Below are 20,948 nucleotides of genomic sequence, written 5' to 3' on the forward strand. Positions count from 1 at the left end.
AGAAGATCAGGGCAGGCAGCAGACAGCAAAAAGTAAAGAGACAGGCGTTAATTCAAGAAGGGAAGGCGGCAAACAGACGTAAACGAAGGTACAAGGCAAGGTCAATACACAGTAGGTCAGTAATCATAGAGGTAAGTGCTCAGTAATGTAGCCAGGGCAAACAAGACTTCGCAATGAATGTACAAGCAGATGTGGTTTAAATAGAGTGACAGTGATCTGAAACAGCTGTGGTGTAATCGGGCCAGGTATGCGAGCTTATGGGAAATGTAGTCTAAAAGTCAATACTCGGGTGAGTCAGATCTCTGGTGGCCGATTGAGAAGGCGCCTTCACCGGCGTTCGTGACAGATGGTACTATAAACGTAATTATAAGTATACAGCTTAATATGTTTAAAAGGTTTCTTTTTATGATAAATTATGATAAATATAAGATGACATGAGATATGTGCATGAGTCTACATTTATACACATATGATACAGTTTTATCTTATTTTAACAGATGAAACATTCACACATAAAGCAGAATTCATTGAAGAGTTCAGATTTATTCTACTCGGAGCTAAAAAAGGTCTTATGGATCGAGCCTGTGACATCATCCTCAGAGGAAGAGGAGAACCCGTTAATTCTGGATTATTTGAGCACAGAAAGGGTCGAGTATCAAGAAGAAAGATCTCTGTGGTGAAAACACCTTCCTCATGGATGAATCGTTTGGCATCATTGTTTTTCCTCTCCTCAGGAGTTGAATCTATCAAGGATGAGATGTTAGATTGTGCATCACAGGTCTTTCCTGGACCTCATGCCTTTCTGTTAGTGACTGACAGCCAACAAGCGACTGGAAAGGCAAATTATCTATTAAAAGAAATCGCAAAAGTGTTCAGCAAAGAGGCCTTAAACTATGTTGTGGTTCTGTATATTGGACAAAATAATGCAGAACGGGTCAGTTCCATCAGAAATGTGAACAGGTTTCATACTTTGGAAGACACTGACCAGAGTGTTGAGACTCTGTTCAGACACACTGAAAGAATGATTCATAAAAACAAATGCAAGTTCTTTATTCAGAAATCATATGAAACCCTCATGAAAAAATCATTTTCATCATGGAAAAAGGACAAAATGGCTGAAATAAGACAAGAAACAGAGAAACCACTAAGGAATGAGATTAGAGACATAAAACAACAGCATGCACAAGAGATGACTGAATTAACAGAAAGGTTCACACTCACTGAGAATAATCTAAAGAAAGAAATGGCAGAAAAAGATGAACGGCATGCACAAGAGATGACTGAATTGAAAGAAAGGTTCACACTCACTGAAAACGATCTAAAGAAAGAAACTGCAGACATGAAACAACAGCATGCACAAGTTGTGACTGAATTAACAGAAAGGTTCACACTCACTGTGAATAATCTAAATAAAGAAATGGACGAGAAAGATGAACGGCATGCACAAGAAGTAAATGCTTTGAAAGAAAAGTTCACACTCACTGAGAATAATCTAAAGAAAGACATGGACACTTTGAAATGTTTGATGATGGATACTCTGATAAAAAGTAAAGATATCAAGCAGGAGGAAACAGGTGCTTCAAGTGCTTGTGACAGTCCGTTAATTAAAGAATTAAAGGCTTGTAAAGACAGTGAGACCTTGAGAAACATCTTTTCATCAGTTGTTGATGAGTTGAATAAAAGTTGGAGGCTTCTAAAGAGACAGAGAGCCGTTTGAGAGACATGTACAAATCCATGCTTGATGATTACATTCGTTGTGAGAATCAACTTAAAACCGATACTGGGGAGTTGAATAAAAAGTTGGAAGCTTCTAAAGAGACAGAGAGATGTTTGAGAGACATGTACGCATCCATAGTTGATGATTACATTCGTCGTGAGAGTCAGTATAAAAAGGATATTGAGAAACTTCAAAAAAAACTAAAACATTTCATGGCAAAAGAGAAACATCAGGAACAGAAACCAGGAGAGGCAGAGGACGGAGACACACATCACATCACACAGGTGGAGACAGATTTCACTAGAAAAGAAACAGATATTAATCAGGTAGAGAAAGACCTGGCTAGAAGAGAAACAGATCTGGAAAGAAGAGAGAAGGAGCTGAAGCCCAGAGAGAGAGAAATGGCAAAGACAGTTCGAGTTGATTCAAAACATGAGATAAAAATCAGAATGGAGTGTCCTTTCTCTCGTAAGTATCTGCAAATTATCCAGAACATTCAGATGCGTATAATTTTCAATGAACCCAAAATATCTTTTACTGTTTTCACTTTCTGGTGGAATGATCTTTCAAACTCCAGTTTTAAGAAACGTCTAAAGACGCATTTCTTCTGTGAAGAAACTTATAAAAACTTTATAAAAAATACCTGTTCATCTATTTTCAATAAGAAATATAGAATATTATATTCTATATTATAGAATACTGGAAGAAAGCCTGTCATATGCTATGCGCATAACTTTTTGTTATAATAATTTTATCTGAAGGCGAATACAAAAGTGTAAGAAAGGGAAAGATAAAGAGCAGCGAGGAAGATAAAGATGACAGTAGGTTAAGTGGCACCGCATCTGTCTGCAGCAAGGACTTTGACATCCCTAACAGTGAGAAATCATTCTTTATTCTAATGTTTTGACAATCATAATTATCCATGTGACCTACAATAGTATTTTTGTGTTCCTTTTCATTAGTGTCCGAAAGTGAACATGGACCTTTTGATACCCTCTGGATGATCTGAGGTGAGATACCTTCATGAAAACTGACACAAGTAAAAGTTAAAGTAGCTCATGAGAAAACGATGATTTCACCCTTTTCACAAGATGTCATTTAAGTCTCAAGTGTCCCCAGAATGTGTCTGTGAAATTTCAGCTCAAAATACCCCACAGATCATTTATTATATCATGTTGATCATTTATGTATACCACATCTCGGTTACTGATGTAACCTCCGTTCGCTGATGGAAGGAACGAGACATTGTGTCGATGAGTTGACACTAGGGGTTGCTCCTTGGGAGCCCAGACATCTCTGATCTTGAGAAAAGGCCAATGAAAATTGGCGTGTGGAATTTGCATGCCACTCCCCCGGAGAGTATGGGTAAAGCATATGGGTATAAAGGGAGTGATGCTGCAAGTGCACATCAGGTATCGACTGAGGAGCCGAGCCAAAGACCTGGCCATTTCAGCGGTTGGTTCAGTGTTGTGGCAGGAGGGACACAATGTCTCGTTCCTTCCATCAGGGAATGGAGGTTACATCAGTAACCGAGACATTCCCTATCTGTCACTCACTCAAAGTTGTGTCGATGAGTAGACACTAGGGGTCCCAATGGAAAACGGCACAAGAGCTGAACCGAGTTACGCAGACTGGTGGTGCGAGATGGTCAGACCTCTGTGTGTCTTGTAGCCAGTGCAGCAAGCCGTCGCATAACTACCCCCAACACACTGGTAGGCATGAAGCGGTCCCCTGCACTTTGGGGAATGGCTAACTGCTCAGAAGTATAAGGACTGGCTGGCCCAGCCGTGGCCTTCTCTCTATTGTCTCCCCAAAAAAGGGAACGAAATCATTCGGCTGGGGGCCATATATATGGTCCAAGCTGGGGGGTGTCTCCGAAGACTCGTCGGCCACTAGGCTAGGGAGGAATAACGTCCAGGGTTCACACTCCTTGCGAACGCAACTGGGGAAAGAGTGCACGTCTTTGCCTCAAGGGAGGGGATAGGCGCTATGCACAAGCGATACACCCGGCCAGCTGACCCGAATTTACCTGTTTGTGTCACCTGATAACACACGGGACAAAACTGGCTCAAACCTGAGGTTATAAAAACTTGTGTTAGGTGTTGCCCAGCCCACAGCTCTACATATGTCTGCTAGAGAGGTGTCGTGGGAACGTCCAAGAAGCCGCAAAACCCCTGGTAGAATGGGCTCGTAGGCCAGCAGGGGACAGCAGGGGAGGCATGTGCTGTACTTGGTATGCCATAGTGATGGCATCGACGACCCAGTGAGAAATCCTCTGTTTGGAGACAGCGCTTCCTTCCGCTGTCCACCAAGCAAAGTCCACAAAGAGCTGCTCGGAGCTTCTAAAGTTCTGCATGTGATCCAAGTAGATGCAAAGTGTGCGCACCGGACACAGCAACGCCAAAGCTGGGTCTGCCTCCTCCTTGGGCAGCGTTTTCAGTTTCACCACCTGATCCCTGAAAGGGGTTGTCGGAACCTTGGGCACGTAGCCTGGTCTGGGTCTCAGGATGACGTGAGAGTAAGCCGGACCGAACTCTAGGCACAGTTTGCTGACAGAGAATGCCTGCTGGTTCCCTTCCCTCTTGATGGAGGTGAGCGCCATCGGAGAGAGTGCATTTAGCTCTGCTGACTCAAGGGGCTCAAAGGGAGCTCCCCGAAGGTCCACGGAGAGGTCCCAGAAGGGAAGAGGCACGGCCTGGGGGGGTTTAAACCTGCTTTTGCCTCTCAGGAACCTGATGATCAATTCGTGCTTCCTTAATACTTACTGTCCACTGCATTGTGATGCACCGATATAGTGGCAACATACACTTTCAAGGTGGAGGGGGACAACCGTCCCTCCAACATTTCCTGCAGAAAGGAAAGCACTGACCCTACTGCACATCTCTGGGGGTCCACCACTGAGTGAACAGACACCACTTCAGGCCATAAGGGCGCCTCGTTGAGGGGGCCCTGGCCTGAGTGATCGTGTCTACCACTGCGGGGGATAGGCCACTTAATTCTTCCACGTCCCATCCAGAGGTTTGGTCACGGGTGCCAGATGGTGCCCCGTCCCTGAGGAAGAAGGTCCTTCCTCAGGAGAATTTGTCAGGGGGAGGGCTGTCGTGAGGAGCATAAGGTCCGAGATCCAAATCCGGGAGGGCCAATAAGGGGCCACTAAGAAGATCTGCTCCTCGTCCTCCCTGACCTTGCACAACATCTGTGCAAGTAGGCTCACTGGGGGGAACGCATACTTGCGCAGCCCCAGGGGCCAGCTGTGTGCCAGGGTATCTGTGCCGAGGCGAGCCTCGGTCAGAGAGTACCAAAGTGGGCAGTGGGAGGATTCTGGGGAAGAGAACAGGTCTACCTGGGCTTGGCTGAATCGACTCCAGATCAGCTGGAACACCTGAGGGTGAAGTCTCCACTCTCTCCTGTGTAAGGAGTGTAACCTGTCGCGACAGCGTGTCCGCTGTGTTGTTGAGGAGGCCCGGGATATGGGTGGTTCGCAGCGACTTGAGCCGCTGTGGACTCCAAAGGAGGAGACGACGGGCGAGTTGTGACATTCGACGAGAGTGTAGGTCGCCTTGGTGGCTGATGTACGCAATCGTCGCTGTGTTGTCGGTCTGGATCAACACATGCTTGCCCCGGATCAACGGTAATAGCCTCCTCAGGGCAAATAGTACTGCCAGCAACTTGAGGCAGTTGACGTGCCAACGTAGTTGCGGGCCGGTCCAAGGGCTGACGACTGAGTGCCCTTTGCACATGGCACCCCAGCCATGCTGGGAGGCATCTATCGTAACCTCGACGTGCCTGGGGACCTGGCCTAGGGGAGCTCCTGCTCGTAGGAAAGCTAGGTCTGAAAAATGTATTGAGTAAAAGTATCAATTTTCTCATTAAAATGTATTGAAGTGACAGTAAAAGTCCAAAGAAATATTTATACTTAAGTAAAGTACAAATATTAAAACTTATGTACAGTAACAAAGTATTTGTAATTCATTACTATACACCTCTGTTATTACGGTCATCAAAACTCAACGGACTGCTAGTGATTTATTGATACATAGGCTTGTTCTTATTTGTTTCTTTATCTTTGGAGTCTGCCTGTTGACTTCTGTCCTGATTGTTTGCACCATGTTCTATGTTATTCCTCTCTGTCTATCTATTTGTCTATATACTGTATATATAAATAGAAACACAAAAATGGTTAAAAGGAGACTTTGTTTACAGGGTTTCCATGGACATGAAAAACCGAAGACGTCAAGGAATTCCAGAATTGGGATTTTCAAGTCATGGAAATTTCGATAGTGAATGTCCATTCTTCTACTTATGCTAAGCTCTGAAATATTTCTTTGAAATATATTGAAATATTTCTTTTTCTGTTTTTGTCTGATGGAAGTAGATCCCCTGACCAGGGCTGTTTCAAGGCATGTCAAACTATGTGGGGCATTTACTACCATGAACCTGTTTACTACTTTACAACTGTACAATTTGAAGGATTATTATTATCATTATTAAGCATTTTATGTTTTAGTACTGTGCAAACATGAAAATAGCATTTAGATGTTTTTTTTCCATAACTTTCTGTCCCTCTCCTCCCTAGTGTTCTTCAAGAACATATAATGTTATAATTTCGTATTATAAAACAACATCTTATTCAGATTTTGTTCTTCAGCAATAAAGCATTCTTATTAGCATAACCCTTGTGGCAGAATCATGTAAGGACTTTGAAACACTTTGTGTTTAAATGATAGAGTGAACAAGTTGAATTATGTAAACCCTCCCAGTGCATATACACAACTTATAACACTTAGTACAAGATCTTGTCCAGCTATATCTGTGGTCACGAGCCACTACTGTATTTATGGATTGTTAGATTATTAAAGATTTCCTTCCTTCAACAGATTCAATGTCAGTTAGCTCCTTTGTGTTAGTTGCTTGTAGTGTAACTGCCTACTTTTCCTAAAGCTTGACTGCGCTCTGTTTGACTGAAACCTGGCTTAAACCGGATGAATATATTAGTTTAAATGAATCTACTCCCCCAGGTTATTGTTATAAACATGAGCCTCGTCTGAAGGGTCGAGGAGGAGGTGTTGCTACAATTTACAGTGAAGTTTTTGGTGTTACTCAGAGGACAGTATATAAATGTAAGTCTTTTGAACTAATAATGCTTAATATGACACCGTCAAATATAAATAAAAATTCTCTGTCGTCCTTTACCCTTGCTACAGTGTATAGATCACCCGGGCCTTATTCAAATTTCCTTAGTGAATTTGCACATTTTTTATCAGATCTTGTAGTTACTGTAGATAGAGCCTTAATTGTTGGTGACTTCAACATTCACATAGATAATGACAATGATACACTGGGATTAGCATTTATCGATATTCTCAACTGTCTTGGAGTCAGACAAAATGTAACGGGACCAACTCATCGCCATAATCATACGCTAGATTTAATTCTTTCATATGGAGTTGATGTTGATAATATAGAAATTCTGCAGCAGAGCGATGACATCTCGGATCATTACCTCGTCTCTTGCATGCTGCAATCAGCTAATGTTACTCAATCTACACCACGCTATCGTTCAGGTAGAACTATTCTTTCGACCACTAAAGATAGCTTCACTAATACTCTTCCAGATCTATCTCATATACTCAAGAAACCCCAAAGCCCAGAAGAACTTGATGAAATAACAAAAAATTTAAATGCAGTCTTCTCTAGCACCCTTGATGTTGTCGCCCCACTTCGATTAAAGAAAATTAAAGAAATAAGCCCTGCACCATGGTACAATGATCACACTCATGCTCTCAAGAGAGCAGCTCGGAAAATGGAGCGCATGTGGAAAAATACAAAATTAGAAGTATTTCATGGTGCATGGAAGGATAGTGTCTGTAGCTACAAACACGCACTCAAAGCTGCCAGGTCAGCATATTTTAGTAAACTCATAGAAAATAACCACAACAATCCTAGATGTTTATTCAGTACTGTGGCTAAATTGATTAGGAATAAAGCCTCAACCGAACCAGATATTACGTCACAGCTCAAGAGTAATGACTTCATGAATTTCTTTACAGACAAAATTGAAATAATCAAAAATAAAATTGGAATTATGCAATCATCTGTCATAGCACCTCAGAAAACAGTGTCGAATAATTTCCCTCATGTGCAACTTCAATCCTTCGCTATCATAGGTCATGAAGAGCTAACAAAACTTATCGAAACATCAAAAGCCACAACTTGTTTGTTAGATCCTATACCAACTAAGCTCTTAAAAGAGGTATCTCCTGTAATATCAGAACCTCTTCTTAATATCATTAACTCCTCGCTATGCTTAGGACATGTCCCAAGAAACTTTAAAATGGCAATTATCAAACAGCTAATTAAGAAGCCACAACTTAATCCTGGAGAACTTGCTAATTATAGACCGATTTCAAATCTCCTGTTTATGTCAAAAATACTAGAAAAGGTAGTATCCTCCCAAATATGTTCATTTCTACAGAGAAATAGTATATATGAAGAATTTCAATCAGGATTTAGGCCTCATCACAGTACAGAGACTGCACTTATCAGAGTTACAAATGACTTGCTCTTATCATCTGATCGCGGCTGCATTTCTCTTCTAGTGCTTTTAGATCTTAGTGCTGCATTCGACACGATAGATCACAACATTCTCTTGAATAGGCTGGAGAATTATGTTGGAATTTGTGGAGTTGCATTAGCATGGTTTAGGTCATATTTAGCAGACCGCTACCACTTTGTCTATGTAAATGAGGAATTGTCAAACCAAACAAAAGTAAAATATGGAGTGCCACAGGGATCAGTTTTTAGGGCCTCTGCTTTTCTCCATGTATATGCTTCCCCTGGGAGATATTATGAGGAATCGTGGAATAAGTTTCCACTGCTATGCTGAAGATACACAACTTTATATTTCTTCAAAACCTGATGAGATTTCACAATTCTCAAAATTAGCAGAGTGTATCAATGAAATAAAAGATTGGATGGCCAGAAATTTCCTTCTACTCAATTCTGACAAAACAGAGGTTCTAATTATTGGACCAAAAAACACACACACACACACTCATGTTTGTTTTCCTATCCTTATGAGGACTTTCCATAGACATAATGATTTTTATACCGTGCAAACTATAGATTCTATCCTCTAAACCTAACATAACCCCTAAACCTAACCCTCACAGGAAACTTTCTGCATTTTTACATTTTCAATAAAACATTGTTTAGTATGATTTTTAAGCGATTTGAAATATGGGGACACTAGTCTATGTCCTCATAAAGCACATTTATAGCATAATAACCTTGTAATTACCAGTTTGTAACTTACAAAATTGTCCTGGTATATCACAAAAACGCACGCACACACACACACACACACACACACACACACACACACACACACCTTTGAAAATCAAATTACAAATGTTTGTAGAACAGCATTCTTCCACCTAAGAAATATTGCTAAATTAAGGCATATGCTCTCGGTTGCTGATGCCTAAAAACTAATTCATGCATTCATGACCTCAAGACTAGATTATTGTAATGCATTACTGGGAGGATGTCCAGCAAGATCAATAAATAAACTTCAATTGGTTCAAAATGCAGCAGCCAGAGTGCTGACGAGAACCAAGAAATAGGATCATATTAGCCCCATTTTATCATCGTTACATTGGATACCTGTTAAATTCCGTATTGATTTTAAAATTCTGTTTACTACGTACAAAGCTTTGAATGGTCTAGCTCCGCAGTACTTAAGTGATCTTCTAACACGCTATATTCCAACACGTTCATTAAGATCGCAAAATTCTGGCCTATTAATATTTCCTAGAATATCAAAATCCACTAAAGGAGGAAGATCCTTTTCATATTAGGCTCCTAAACTATGGAATGGTCTCCCAAACACTGTTCGAGATGCAGACACACTCTCTCAGTTTAAGTCTAGACTAAAGACTCATCTATTTAGCCAGGCATACACCTAATTTATCCTCCAACCCACAACTAGGCTGCTTTAGTTGGGTCTGCTGGAACCAGAAACCAGAAACAATGAGCATGATCTGTAACTCTGCAATAAATTAAATGGCATCTACGCTTACATCTTTTTATTTGTTTCCCTGTCTCAACCTCGGGACTCCTATCCTGAGGTCACCAGAACCGGCTGGATCCAGCACCATTCCTGCTTCATGTTGGACTCCACTGCTACATGTCGCAGAATGATGATGACTAAATGCAGCCGGTGCCAAACATCACTTCAGTCTATTATGACAGACTTCAGAGGATGACATGATGCCAACTCCAACCCGCATCACCACGGTCTATTTATGGACTACGATCTTGAAATTAAATGCTTAGACTAACTATTGCCAACAAAAGCCTTCATCAGCCAATTAACAAGGACAATTGCATCTATGTGAACTTCTGCAGTTAATCAAGATGGACTTCAAAGACTTTGGTCATTAATCTTACAGTTCAAACACAATCGATGTTTCATCACTGACCCTTAACACTTAGTTTAATCATTTTAAACCATGATTTTACCTAAACATAATATTTACATTACATTCATAATGTTAGCCAGAGGGGAACTGGCCCCCACAGTGAGTCTGGTTTAGGGTTAGGGTGGGGTTAGTCAGAGGGGAACTGGCCCCCACAGTGAGTCTGGTTTAGGGTTAGGGTGGGGTTAGTCAGAGGGGAACTGGCCCCCACAGTGAGTCTGGTTTAGGGTTAGTGTGGGGTTAGTCAGAGGGGAACTGGCCCCCACAGTGAGTCTGGTTTAGGGTTAGGGTGGGGTTAGTCAGAGGGGAACTGGCCCCCACAGTGAGTCTGGTTTAGGGTTAGGGTGGGGTTAGCCAGAGGGGAACTGGCCCCCACAGTGAGTCTGGTTTAGGGTTAGGGTGGGGTTAGTCAGAGGGGAACTGGCCCCCACAGTGAGTCTGGTTTAGGGTTAGGGTGGGGTTAGTCAGAGGGGAACTGGCCCCCACAGTGAGTCTGGTTTCTCCCAAGGTTATTTTTCTCCATTAATCTACATCTTATGGAGTTTTGTGTTCCTTGCCACAGTCGCCTACAGCTTGCTCACTGGGGTTATTAATACAATTATCATTTAATTATTTTTAAACACTATTAAAAATCTTAGTTTATCTAAATTACACAATGATGATTAATCGACTTTATAGACATTACAGTTTTATCGTCTGTTAATGCTGATCTTCTGTAAAGCTGCTTTGAAACGATGTGTGTTGTGAAAGGCGCTATACAAATAAAATGGACTTGACTTGACTAGTTGATATATTTTATGTTATGAAAAGCTTAGGAAGCATTTTTGTCCATGCCTACTTAATTAATGCATTACGGCCTCTCAGTATTTCAGTCCGCTCAATAACTAACTGCCTTCACAGTGTTCAGTAGTTTGTGGTTAAAATGTTTGCTATATATTGTCATTGCAAGCATGTGAACACAACGTTCGATGACTACAGGTCTGCAGTGGCATACATTTGGTATATACAAACTTTTCATGCTGATTCATGCCATCCCAGATGTGTTTGACTTTCTTTCATCTGCTGAACACAAACAAAGATTTAGAAGAATATTGAGCTCTGTAGGTCAATACAATCCAAAAAGCACATAAAGGAAATATAAAAGTAATCCATAAGACTCATGTGGTTCATTCCATGTCTTTAAAAGTGATATGGTAAGTGTGGGTGAGAAACAGATCAATATTTAAGTCCTTTTTTACTCTTAATCTCCACATAAAGTTTCACTTTCAGATGCGAAAGTGAAACTAAACAGGCACCACATGTGACATTCAGATGTAAAGTGAAAGTGGAGATTTATTTGGGGGGAAATAGTTCATGTTAATGATACATTTATAAAACAAAATACATTCTTTTATATAGGATGTAAACTACGCTTGTTACCATTTCTATGCAGATCAATCGGCCACACTGAAAAAAATTTAATAACTTATCTTGTTGAGGCAAGTTGCTTGTTTCTATAGTGAGATCGGGGAACATTGCAACTAGTATAACACCCACCATTAGCACAGAGTACTGTCATTAAAAAAAAAATGCAATCCTTCTTTTATTTAATTCTAACAGGTTAGCATTTGGATTTGGAGCTGCAGAAAGCCAGAGCGGGAATGTAGAAATTGGTCCTCAGCCCCATCGGCTCCACCCCTGGAGCCTCTCATGACTGAATAAAGAAAAAAGTTCACACTCACTGAAAATAATCTAAAGAGTATATAGCAAACAAAATAACAGCATACACAAGAAGTAGATGATTTGATAGAAAACCAGTCACTAAGAGCAACCTAAAGAAAGACATGGACACTTTTAAATGTTGGATGCTGGATACTCTGATGCATGTGAAAAGAAATTAAAGTCAGGAAAAGGAGATGCTTGGTGCTTCAAGAGCTCTTGAGAAGAGAAACTTGTTTTTATCCAGGATGATCGTGATTTCATTTATCAAATAATTTGAAGGCATCTGAAAAGACTGGGAACTGCTTGAGAGAAACGCACTCATCCATGGTTGATGATTGTATTCACAGTTATAAGTTGACAATGTCTTTGACAGTGACAACAGGACTGATCTTATCTGTTTTCTTTATGGCAATTAATGTGGAAGAAAATGGCTCTTTGAAAAATCAAAAACAAACCACAAATGTTTGTGTATTTATGAAATTACTTGGGCCACAAATATTGGGATATAGTTATTAGGCCACTATATTAGGCCGCTGAGGGAGTCAACAACTGGCCGATGACTTGAATGTGTTTTACTCTAGATTTGGAAAGCCCAGTCTCACGACCCACAGCTGCTCTGACCTTCACTTCACACAACACCAACACCTCCTGCCACTCCCCTCCTCCTCTGTGAAAAAGATGTGTGCCAGGTCTTCCAGAAACAGAAGACAATGAAAGCACAGGGCCCAGATGGTGTTTCACCCACTTGTCTAAAATCATGATCTAACCAGCTGGCCCTCATCTTCACACAGTTTTTCAACACATCACTGGAGCACTGTGAAGTTCCCATCTGCTTCAAATGCTCCACCATCATCCCTGTCCCAAAGAAACCCGAGATTGTGTGTGTGTGTGTGTGTGTGTGTGTGTGTATATTTTATATTTATGCATTTGGCAGATGCTTTTATCCAAAGCGACTTACAGTGCACTTATTACAGGGACAATCCCCCCGGAGCAACCTGGAGTTAAGTGCCTTACTCAAGGACACAATGGTGTTGGCTGTGGGGCTCGAACCAGCAACCTTCTGCTTATCAGTTCAGTGCTTTAGCCCACTACACCACCACCACTCCACAATGTGGTGTGTGTGTGTGTGTGTGTGTGTGTGTGTGTGTGTGTGTGTGTGTGTGTGTGTGTGTGTGTGTGTGTGTGTGTGTGTGTGTGTGTGTGTGTGTGTGTGTGTGTGTGTGTGTGTGTGTGTGTGTGTGTGTGTGTGAAAGCGTGTATTTATCACTTTGTGGGGACCAAATGTCCCCATAAGGATAGTAAAACCCGAAATGTTTGACCTTGTGGGGACATTTTGTCGGTCCCCGTGAGGAAAACAGCTTATAAATCATACTAAATTATGTTTTTTGAAAATGTAAAAATGCAGAAAGTTTTCTGTGAGGGTTAGGTTTAGGGGTAGGGTTAGGTTTAGGGGATAGAATATAAAGTTTGTACAGTATAAAAACCATTATGTCTATGGAAAGTCCCCATAAAACATGGAAATACAACATTCTGATTCTGATTTATTAAAATGTTTCTTTTCCACGGTTGTTATTCTCTCTACTGTCTCTTTAATCCAATCAGTTCAGTTCTATTATGAACTGCTTTCACACATTACTTTGAACCTGTACATGTTCAACTTCCTGTTTCTCTTTGTCTTTGTGGTTAGTATTTCCGTTCGAAATTAGATAACAGGTCTACGGTGTGAACAGTTAAATAACACTTATTTTTCTGTCTGTTTTAAGGGTGAATTGACCTCCAATCTTGTTTTACAGGAATATTTAGTGCCTGCTGTTTCAGTTTTAACTGCTTATATTGACCTCAGTGACTTCAACATCAAATTTGATACATTAACAACATGGCGCAGAGACAACAAAGAGGAGGTAATGTTCTTTTATTGATCTGTGTTTTATTTGTGAACCACAAAGTCAGATGAAATTAGTTTATGGTTTTGATAACATGCGAATGCTATTTATTAAATGTATGTATTCCTGTAATTACTGTGTCTGTGTTGTTCAGTTCAAACATTGTCTGCATGTTAAAGCATGATTCTTGTGTAACACTTTATCAGTATTTTCTTCAGAACAAAATGAAGATTCTGATTCACGTAGTAAGTATGAAATATTATAAATTTGCACTTTTTGCACTTTTTGATACATTTGCAGTTCCCCACATCAGTAAAATCACAGTTTTCATTTGCACTACAATTTTATCTAGAAAACTAACTTGTGTGTTCTCATTTTGACTTTGATGCAGGTCCGCTCCTTCCTCCTGGTAAGCATTCATACACATGCTACATTTATTATACAAGTAAAAAGGAATCTAGTGAATGGCCTTAGGACTGCATACTTCACTCAAAATATTTCCTAGTACATTATTGTTCTTGTTAGGGCAGTTTTACATTTTCATTTGTTTAAATTATGTCAGAATAGCCACTGTGGCAAATCTTGTTATGACAGATCCACACAAATCGTTCTTTCCCTTACACGCACTGAAATGATGCTCAAATACATTTAAAATACATTGCAAAAGGGGGTTTTACCCTCTAAAGCTAAACCTATTTGGACAGGATTATTTTTCCAGACGTATGTCTGTAAAGTAATTATTACCGCAGTCTGTACTATTTACCGTCAAGATGGGGTTGTCTACTGCATTTACACACTACTGTCCCGTGTAACTGACCTATTTGACAATGTACACTGTGCTGATGAATTATGCAAGATCAAATTTTATCTGTTATTATAATAAGAAATGTATTGGAATATCTGGCTAAATACAACAGAACTGGTGACAGTAACAAGCCTGTAATCCTGTATTACACTCTTGAATTCAAATATAGACATTCACTTCTCAATTGACTCCACACAATTTCCTGCATTCACTCTGCTCAAATATTAACCCATGTGCGTCAATTAAAAAAAAGTTACTCAGAGGTCCTTAGAGGACAAAAATGTCTGCGTAAAAAACTGCCATAATAATATTATATTAATATTATTTTAGTTCTTTCAATTAGTTTCATTCCTGATCATAACTACCAAATATTCATTGATTTTCAGGATTTTAACCCTTTAAATGCCAGTTTGTATACATAATGTTGTTTTTACACACAAACACACACACACACATACACACACACATACACACACACACACACACACGCACACACACACACACACACATACACACACACACACGCACACACACACACACGCACACACACACACACACACACACACACACACACACAAACACACACACACACACACACACATACACACAAACACACACACATGCATACACACACACACACGCACACACACGTTGGTCTACCTATCATTATGAGGACTTTCCATAGACATAATGGTTTTTATACTGTACAAACTATAGATTCTATCCTCTAAACCTAACATAACCCCTAAACCTATACTGCATTTTTACATTTTCAATGAAACATCGTTTAATATGTTTTTTAAGCTATTTAAATTATGGACACTAGAAATGTCCCCATAAACCACATTTATAGCATCATACCCTTGTAATTACCAGTTGGTAACCTAAAAAATTGTCCTCGTAAACCACATAAACATGCCCCCCTCCCCCCCCCACACACACACACACAAATTTCTCAATACACACATACAAAACATCATGGTTACTAACGTTACTTCCGTTCCCCGATGGAGGGAACGAGACATTGTGTCGATGTAGTGACACTGGGGGTCGCACCTGGGAGCCCCAGATAGCGCTGATCTTTGAGAAAAGGCCAATGAAAATTGGCGAGGAGGGGAATTTGCATGCCACTCCCCCAGACATACGGGTATATAAGGAGCTGGAATGCAAACACTCATTCAGGTTTCACACTGAGGAGCCGAGACAAGGTCCCGACCATTTCAATGGGTAGTTAAGTGTTGTGGCAGGAGGGACATAATGTCTTGTTTCCTCCATCAGGGAATGGAGGTTACATTAGTAACCATGACGTTCCCCTTCTGTCACTCACTCGACGTTGTGTCGATGTGTGACACTAGAGGTCCCTATGGAAAACACCAGAACTACTGAACTGTTTTACGTGGACTGGCGGTGCGAGATGGGAACAGCTCTGTATGCCTCATAGCCAGCATACCAGGCCATCATGTAACGACCCCCAATGCATTCATAGGCATCAAACGGTCACCTGCACCTTGGGTACAAGTCAACTGCTCAAAAAGTAAGTACTGGCTGACCTAAAAGGAATGAAATTGTTCAGCTGGTGTAGAGCCCGAAGCCATTTGTTTTGAGAATAATGGCTGGCTGATGAAGTTATTGGCTGGCTAGCCGGCTCAGCCAAAACCTAAATGGCTGCTGCAGCCGCCAAACTTTTCATAGCTGCAAATGGCTGACGCTGCGAAGTGAGATCAAAATTACCTTTCTTGCTTCTTTCCGCCATTTCACCTCAGTGCGAGAAAAAAATGCATCGCTTCTTCTGTACCGAAAACGAGCAATTTTAATTGGTCGTCAATTCACTGTGAGTCTGTGTATCGTAGCAACGAGCACAAGACTGTGCTGTTATGAATCCAGTGGGAAAATAGATCTCGTGTATTGTTTATATATTTCGTGTGTGTATGTCTCTATGTGATAGAATTATTATTTGATGCAAATAATTCTAGCCGGCTCAGCCAAACTTTATCAGATGGCGGCTCAATTTGGCTTACGAAATTATTGGCTGGCGGCGGCTGAAATTCTAAATGGCGCAAATGGCGGCGCCTGGCAGCGGCTTCGGGGTCTAAGCTGGGGGTCTAAAGAGGAGCCTAATTGACACATCTACTGGGCCGGCGGCAAGTTTCTCTGAAAAACCCACCAGTCAGAGGGTTAAGGAGGAAGGACGTCCAGGGTCCACACTTTTATGAAAGCAACTGGGAGAAGGAGCGCACATATTCGCCTCAAGGGAGGGGTACACCCAGCCAGCTGTCCCAAGACTTACCTGTTTGAATCTGACAATACACGGAATGAAACCGGCTCAACCCAGAGGTTGTAGAACCTCACAAAGGTGTTAGGTGTTGCCCAGCCTACTGCTCCTCAGATGTCTGCTATAGAGGCACTATTGGTCAGAGCCCAGGAGGCCGCTACACCCCTGGTAGAATGGGTGGCATTCGGGATAAGAGTGGCTCGCAACAACTTGAGTCACTGCTGACTGCAGATGAGGAGTCATGATGATGGCAAGGGGTGGCACGTCCTGGTTGTGTTATGCCATATCGATGGTGTCAATGACCTAGTGGGCAATCCTTTGTTTGGAGACAGTGCTTCTTTCCGCTGCCCACCAAAGCAGCAACATGATGAACAAGTCGATGAACACCACTTAGCGAACAGATGCCACTTAAGGTCATACAGTCGCCTCGTCGAGGGAGCCCTGGACTGAGTGATCGTGTCTACCACTGCAGGTGGTAGGCCACTTATGTCTTCTGCATCCCGTCCAATTGCCAGATGTGGAGATTCCAGAGGTCTGGTCGTGGGTACCAGATGGTACCCCGTCCCTGAGAAATAAGGTCCGTCCTCAGGGGATTGTCACAAGGAGCATGAGGTCCAAGAACCAAGCCCGGGTGGGCCAATATGGAGCCACTAGTATGGCCTGCTCCTCATCCTCCCTGACCTTGCACAACGTTTGTGCAAGTAGTCTCACTGGGGGAAACGTGTATTTGCACAGGGGACCGCTGTGTGCCAGCACGTCTGTGCCAAGGGGAGCCTCGGTCAGTGAATACCTGAGCGGGCAGTTGGAGGTTTCCCGGGAAGCAAACGAGTCTTCCTACGCTTGCCCGCCAATCAGCTTTACCACTCGAGGGTGGAGACTCCACTCTCCCCTGAGCATGACATGCCACGACAGCGCATCCGTTGTGCTGTTGAGGTGGCCTGGAATATCAGTGGCTAGCAACAACTTGAGACACTGCTGACTCCAGATGAGGAGACAGCGGGTGAGATTGCAATTGTCGCTGTGTTGTCCATCCGGAAGAACACATGCTTGCCCCGGATCAACAGCAATAGCCTTCGCAGGGCTACTGCCAGCAACTCGAGGAAGTTGATGTGCCAATGCAGTCACAGGCCAGTCCAAGGAACGGTGGCTGCGTGCCAGTTGCACACAGTGCCCCAACCACGCTTGGAGGCATTCTTTGTAACCACGATGTGCCTGGAGACCTGGCCTAGGGTAACTCCTGCCCGTAGGAAAGCTAGGTCAGACCAAGGGATGAACGATCATCATGATCATGCAGTGTGTGCCGTGGTGCAATGTGTGCCCATCTCGCGACTTGGGTCTGAAGCCAGTGCTAAAGCAGTCTCATATGCACCAACCCGAGCAGTGTGACAGCCGCTGAGGATGCCATATGCCCCAGGAACCTCTGAAAAGATTTCCGTAAGACTGATGTGTTCTGCCTGAACGTATGCAGACACTCAGACCGTGCCGTGACCTTCATTGCTCGGAGGGTGAGATCATTTGCCGAGCGCAGCTCCTGCATTAGTCCCGGGTCAGAACTACCCTCGAGCAGTTCTTTAAGTGCCTTGGCCTGGTGCACCTGCAGGTGTGCCATGGCATGCAGGGCAGAGGCGGCAGTCCAGCAGCGCTGTAGGCCTTAGCTGCCAATGTTGACATAAGCCTACAGGCCCTGGACTGGAGCCTCGGACGACTCCGCCAGGTTACGGCACTCTTCAGGCATAAGTGCACCGCGACCGCCTGATCCACCTGAGGAATCGGCGAGTACCCCCTTGCCAACCCACCGTCTAGTGTAGTGAGAGCAGAGGAGTTTGTGAAAAGGATCCTCAGGCTCCTCCAGCTCCTCAGGACGTGAGCGCCGCTATGGCCAAAGGAACCAATCGTTGAGCATGGCCGCCAGCTCCGCGTCAGCCTGCGACTGGGCTACCGCACCCGAGGTTGGGAGTCTAGTCGAGTCATCCACGTCAGACATGACGAACCAGCTCTGCGATGCTGCAAACGAAAGCTCATCCTCTTCGCAATCCCTGAATTAAACCGCAAACCCGCAATGAGATCGGCCGTGCACGAGCATGCTGGGGAATGCAAGGTCTGTTGGGGGTTTCCCGGCAGAGAGGCTCCCATTGAAGTCTCGAGATCACCCCCAGTGCTAACCGACTCCGCCTCATACCCATAGGTAGATGGGCCGAGCCGGGGAGCCACTGGGGTGGCTTTCACTCTGACGAAGGAAAGCCGTGACCACAACATAGCCATGGTCATACTCTCACAATGAGGGCATGAACCATCCACGAATGCCATCTCCACATGGGTTGCACCCAAGCACTTGAGCCAGCACTCCTTTCGCTGTGGAAGGGGTGCTTCTCTTCACAACATCAGTGCGAGAGGGGGAGAACCGCTGCAATGCGCCATAGAAACTAACAGCTTGTAAGAGCGAGAGATGAATGAACAACTGCTCAGCTCTGAAGAAGAAGTCTGAATGAGTGTTTGCATTCCAGCTCCTTATAGACCCATATGTCCGGGGTAGTGGCATGCAAATTCCACTCACAAATTTTCATTGGCCTTTTCTCAAAGATCAGACACGTCTGGGGCTTCCAGGAGCGACCCCTAGTGTCACTAAATCGACACAACGTTGAGTGAGTGACAGAAGGGAACACGCTCTAACATCCATAACACACACACATGATTTTAGCTGCATCATTTATTCAATTGGCCTGCAGTACGCTATAATACAGCAAACAGAAAATATGGAAAAAGCATGTATTTGCACCATAGGCTAAACATGAGAAAATGGCGCCATCTGGTGGAAAACATTAATAATGTAAATTGGAAAGCCATGGTTCTGGAATGAAAGCGTAATCACTATTTTGAATTTTCAGTATTAATGCAGTAATTAAGCATGTTTTAATGCATATTAGTGCACCTGTATTGGGTGGAAGTTCAAATACATGGCTTCGGCTCATTGTGGTAATTGACACATTAATTAACACTATTAGTTCATATATAAGTTGTTAGTGAATTAATCCATGATGACACATTTAATAAATAGCAATTAATATATGACTAAATATATTAATCAGACAGACTCTTTATTAGTTGCTACTGTGGCAATCATTAATGAATGTATTAGTTAATCAAGAGTCATACATTAACTCAGTATTATCTGTTCATTAGTTAAGCATTAGTTAAGCATGAATTAATGCTTATTAAAGCACCCATATTGTAAAGTGTTACCACTTCTTTTTCCAACAGATGAACAAAGAGACCCACAGCGATGTAAGTCATATTCATCCAGTGAGCAAAAACGAAACATTATTATAAATTATTTGTATGTTTATGTAATATAAACTTAAGGCCCCTGATTTTGAGTCCATGTTCATATACATGTTATATCTCTTTAACAGATGAAACAGTCACACAATTCATTGAAGAGTTCAGATTTATTCTACTCGGAGCTGATGATGGTCTTATGGATCGAGCCTGTGACATCATCCTCAGAGGAAGAGGAGAACCCATTAATTCTGGAATATTTGAGCACAGAAAGGGTCGAGTATCAAGAAGAAAGATCTCTGTGGTGAAAACACCTTCCTCATGGATGAATCGTTTGAAATCATCATTTTGCTGCTGCTCAAAAGTTGAATCTATCAAGGATGAGATGTTAGATTGTGCATCACAGGTCTTTCCTGGACCTCATGCCTTTCTGTTAGTGACTGACAGTCAACAAGCGACTGGAAAGGCAAATTATCTATTAAACGATATCGCAAAAGTGTTCGGCAAAGAGGCCTTAAAATATGCTGTGGTTCTGTTTATTGGACAAAATAATGCAGAACGGGTCAGTTCCATCAGAAATGTGAACATGTTTCATACTTTGGAAGACACTGACCAGAGTGTTGAGACTCTGTTCAGACACACTGAAAGAATGATTCATAAAAACAAATGCAAGTTCTTTATTCAGGCATCATATGAAAACCTCATGAAAAAATCATTTGCATCATGGGAAAACGACAAAATGGCTGAAATAAGACAAGAAACAGAGAAACCTCTAAGGAATGAGATTAGAGACATACAACAACAGCATGCACAA

At 42.3% G+C, this 20,948-nt stretch overlaps 2 protein-coding genes across 2 annotated transcripts in view; both read left to right on the forward strand.

Annotated features, from left to right (window-relative positions):
• The window catches only part of LOC127628797 (uncharacterized), a 29,619-nt gene that overhangs the window by 1,889 nt on the left and 6,782 nt on the right, over positions 1–20,948 (forward strand). Inside the window, exon 2 of the mRNA XM_052105692.1 lies at positions 498–1,383. Within this exon, the coding sequence (XP_051961652.1) occupies positions 498–1,383 (886 nt within the window). The remainder of the gene's footprint in view (positions 1–497; positions 1,384–20,948) is intronic.
• On the forward strand, positions 1,261–6,670 carry LOC127628799 (uncharacterized). The gene is made up of 4 exons (XM_052105695.1): positions 1,261–2,185; positions 2,479–2,592; positions 2,680–2,727; positions 5,921–6,670. The coding sequence occupies exons 1-3, from the start codon at positions 1,723–1,725 to the stop codon at positions 2,724–2,726; spliced, it is 624 nt and encodes a 207-aa protein (XP_051961655.1). The 5' UTR covers positions 1,261–1,722; the 3' UTR covers position 2,727; positions 5,921–6,670.

The sequence above is a fragment of the Xyrauchen texanus genome, chromosome 35, assembly GCF_025860055.1.
Source record: "Xyrauchen texanus isolate HMW12.3.18 chromosome 35, RBS_HiC_50CHRs, whole genome shotgun sequence".
In the NCBI taxonomy this organism is placed as follows: domain Eukaryota; kingdom Metazoa; phylum Chordata; class Actinopteri; order Cypriniformes; family Catostomidae; genus Xyrauchen; species Xyrauchen texanus.

What these genes read in the sequence shown, in the direction of transcription:
- LOC127628799 (XM_052105695.1), top strand. Translation starts at nt 1,723, where the DNA reads ATGTACAAATCCATGCTTGATGATTACATTCGTTGTGAGAATCAACTT. An exon ending in AATGGAGTGTCCTTTCTCTC is followed by an intron (nt 2,186 to 2,478) that starts GTAAGTATCTGC and finishes TTTTATCTGAAG; the next exon opens with GCGAATACAAAAGTGTAAGA. An exon ending in GGACTTTGACATCCCTAACA is followed by an intron (nt 2,593 to 2,679) that starts GTGAGAAATCAT and finishes CCTTTTCATTAG; the next exon opens with TGTCCGAAAGTGAACATGGA.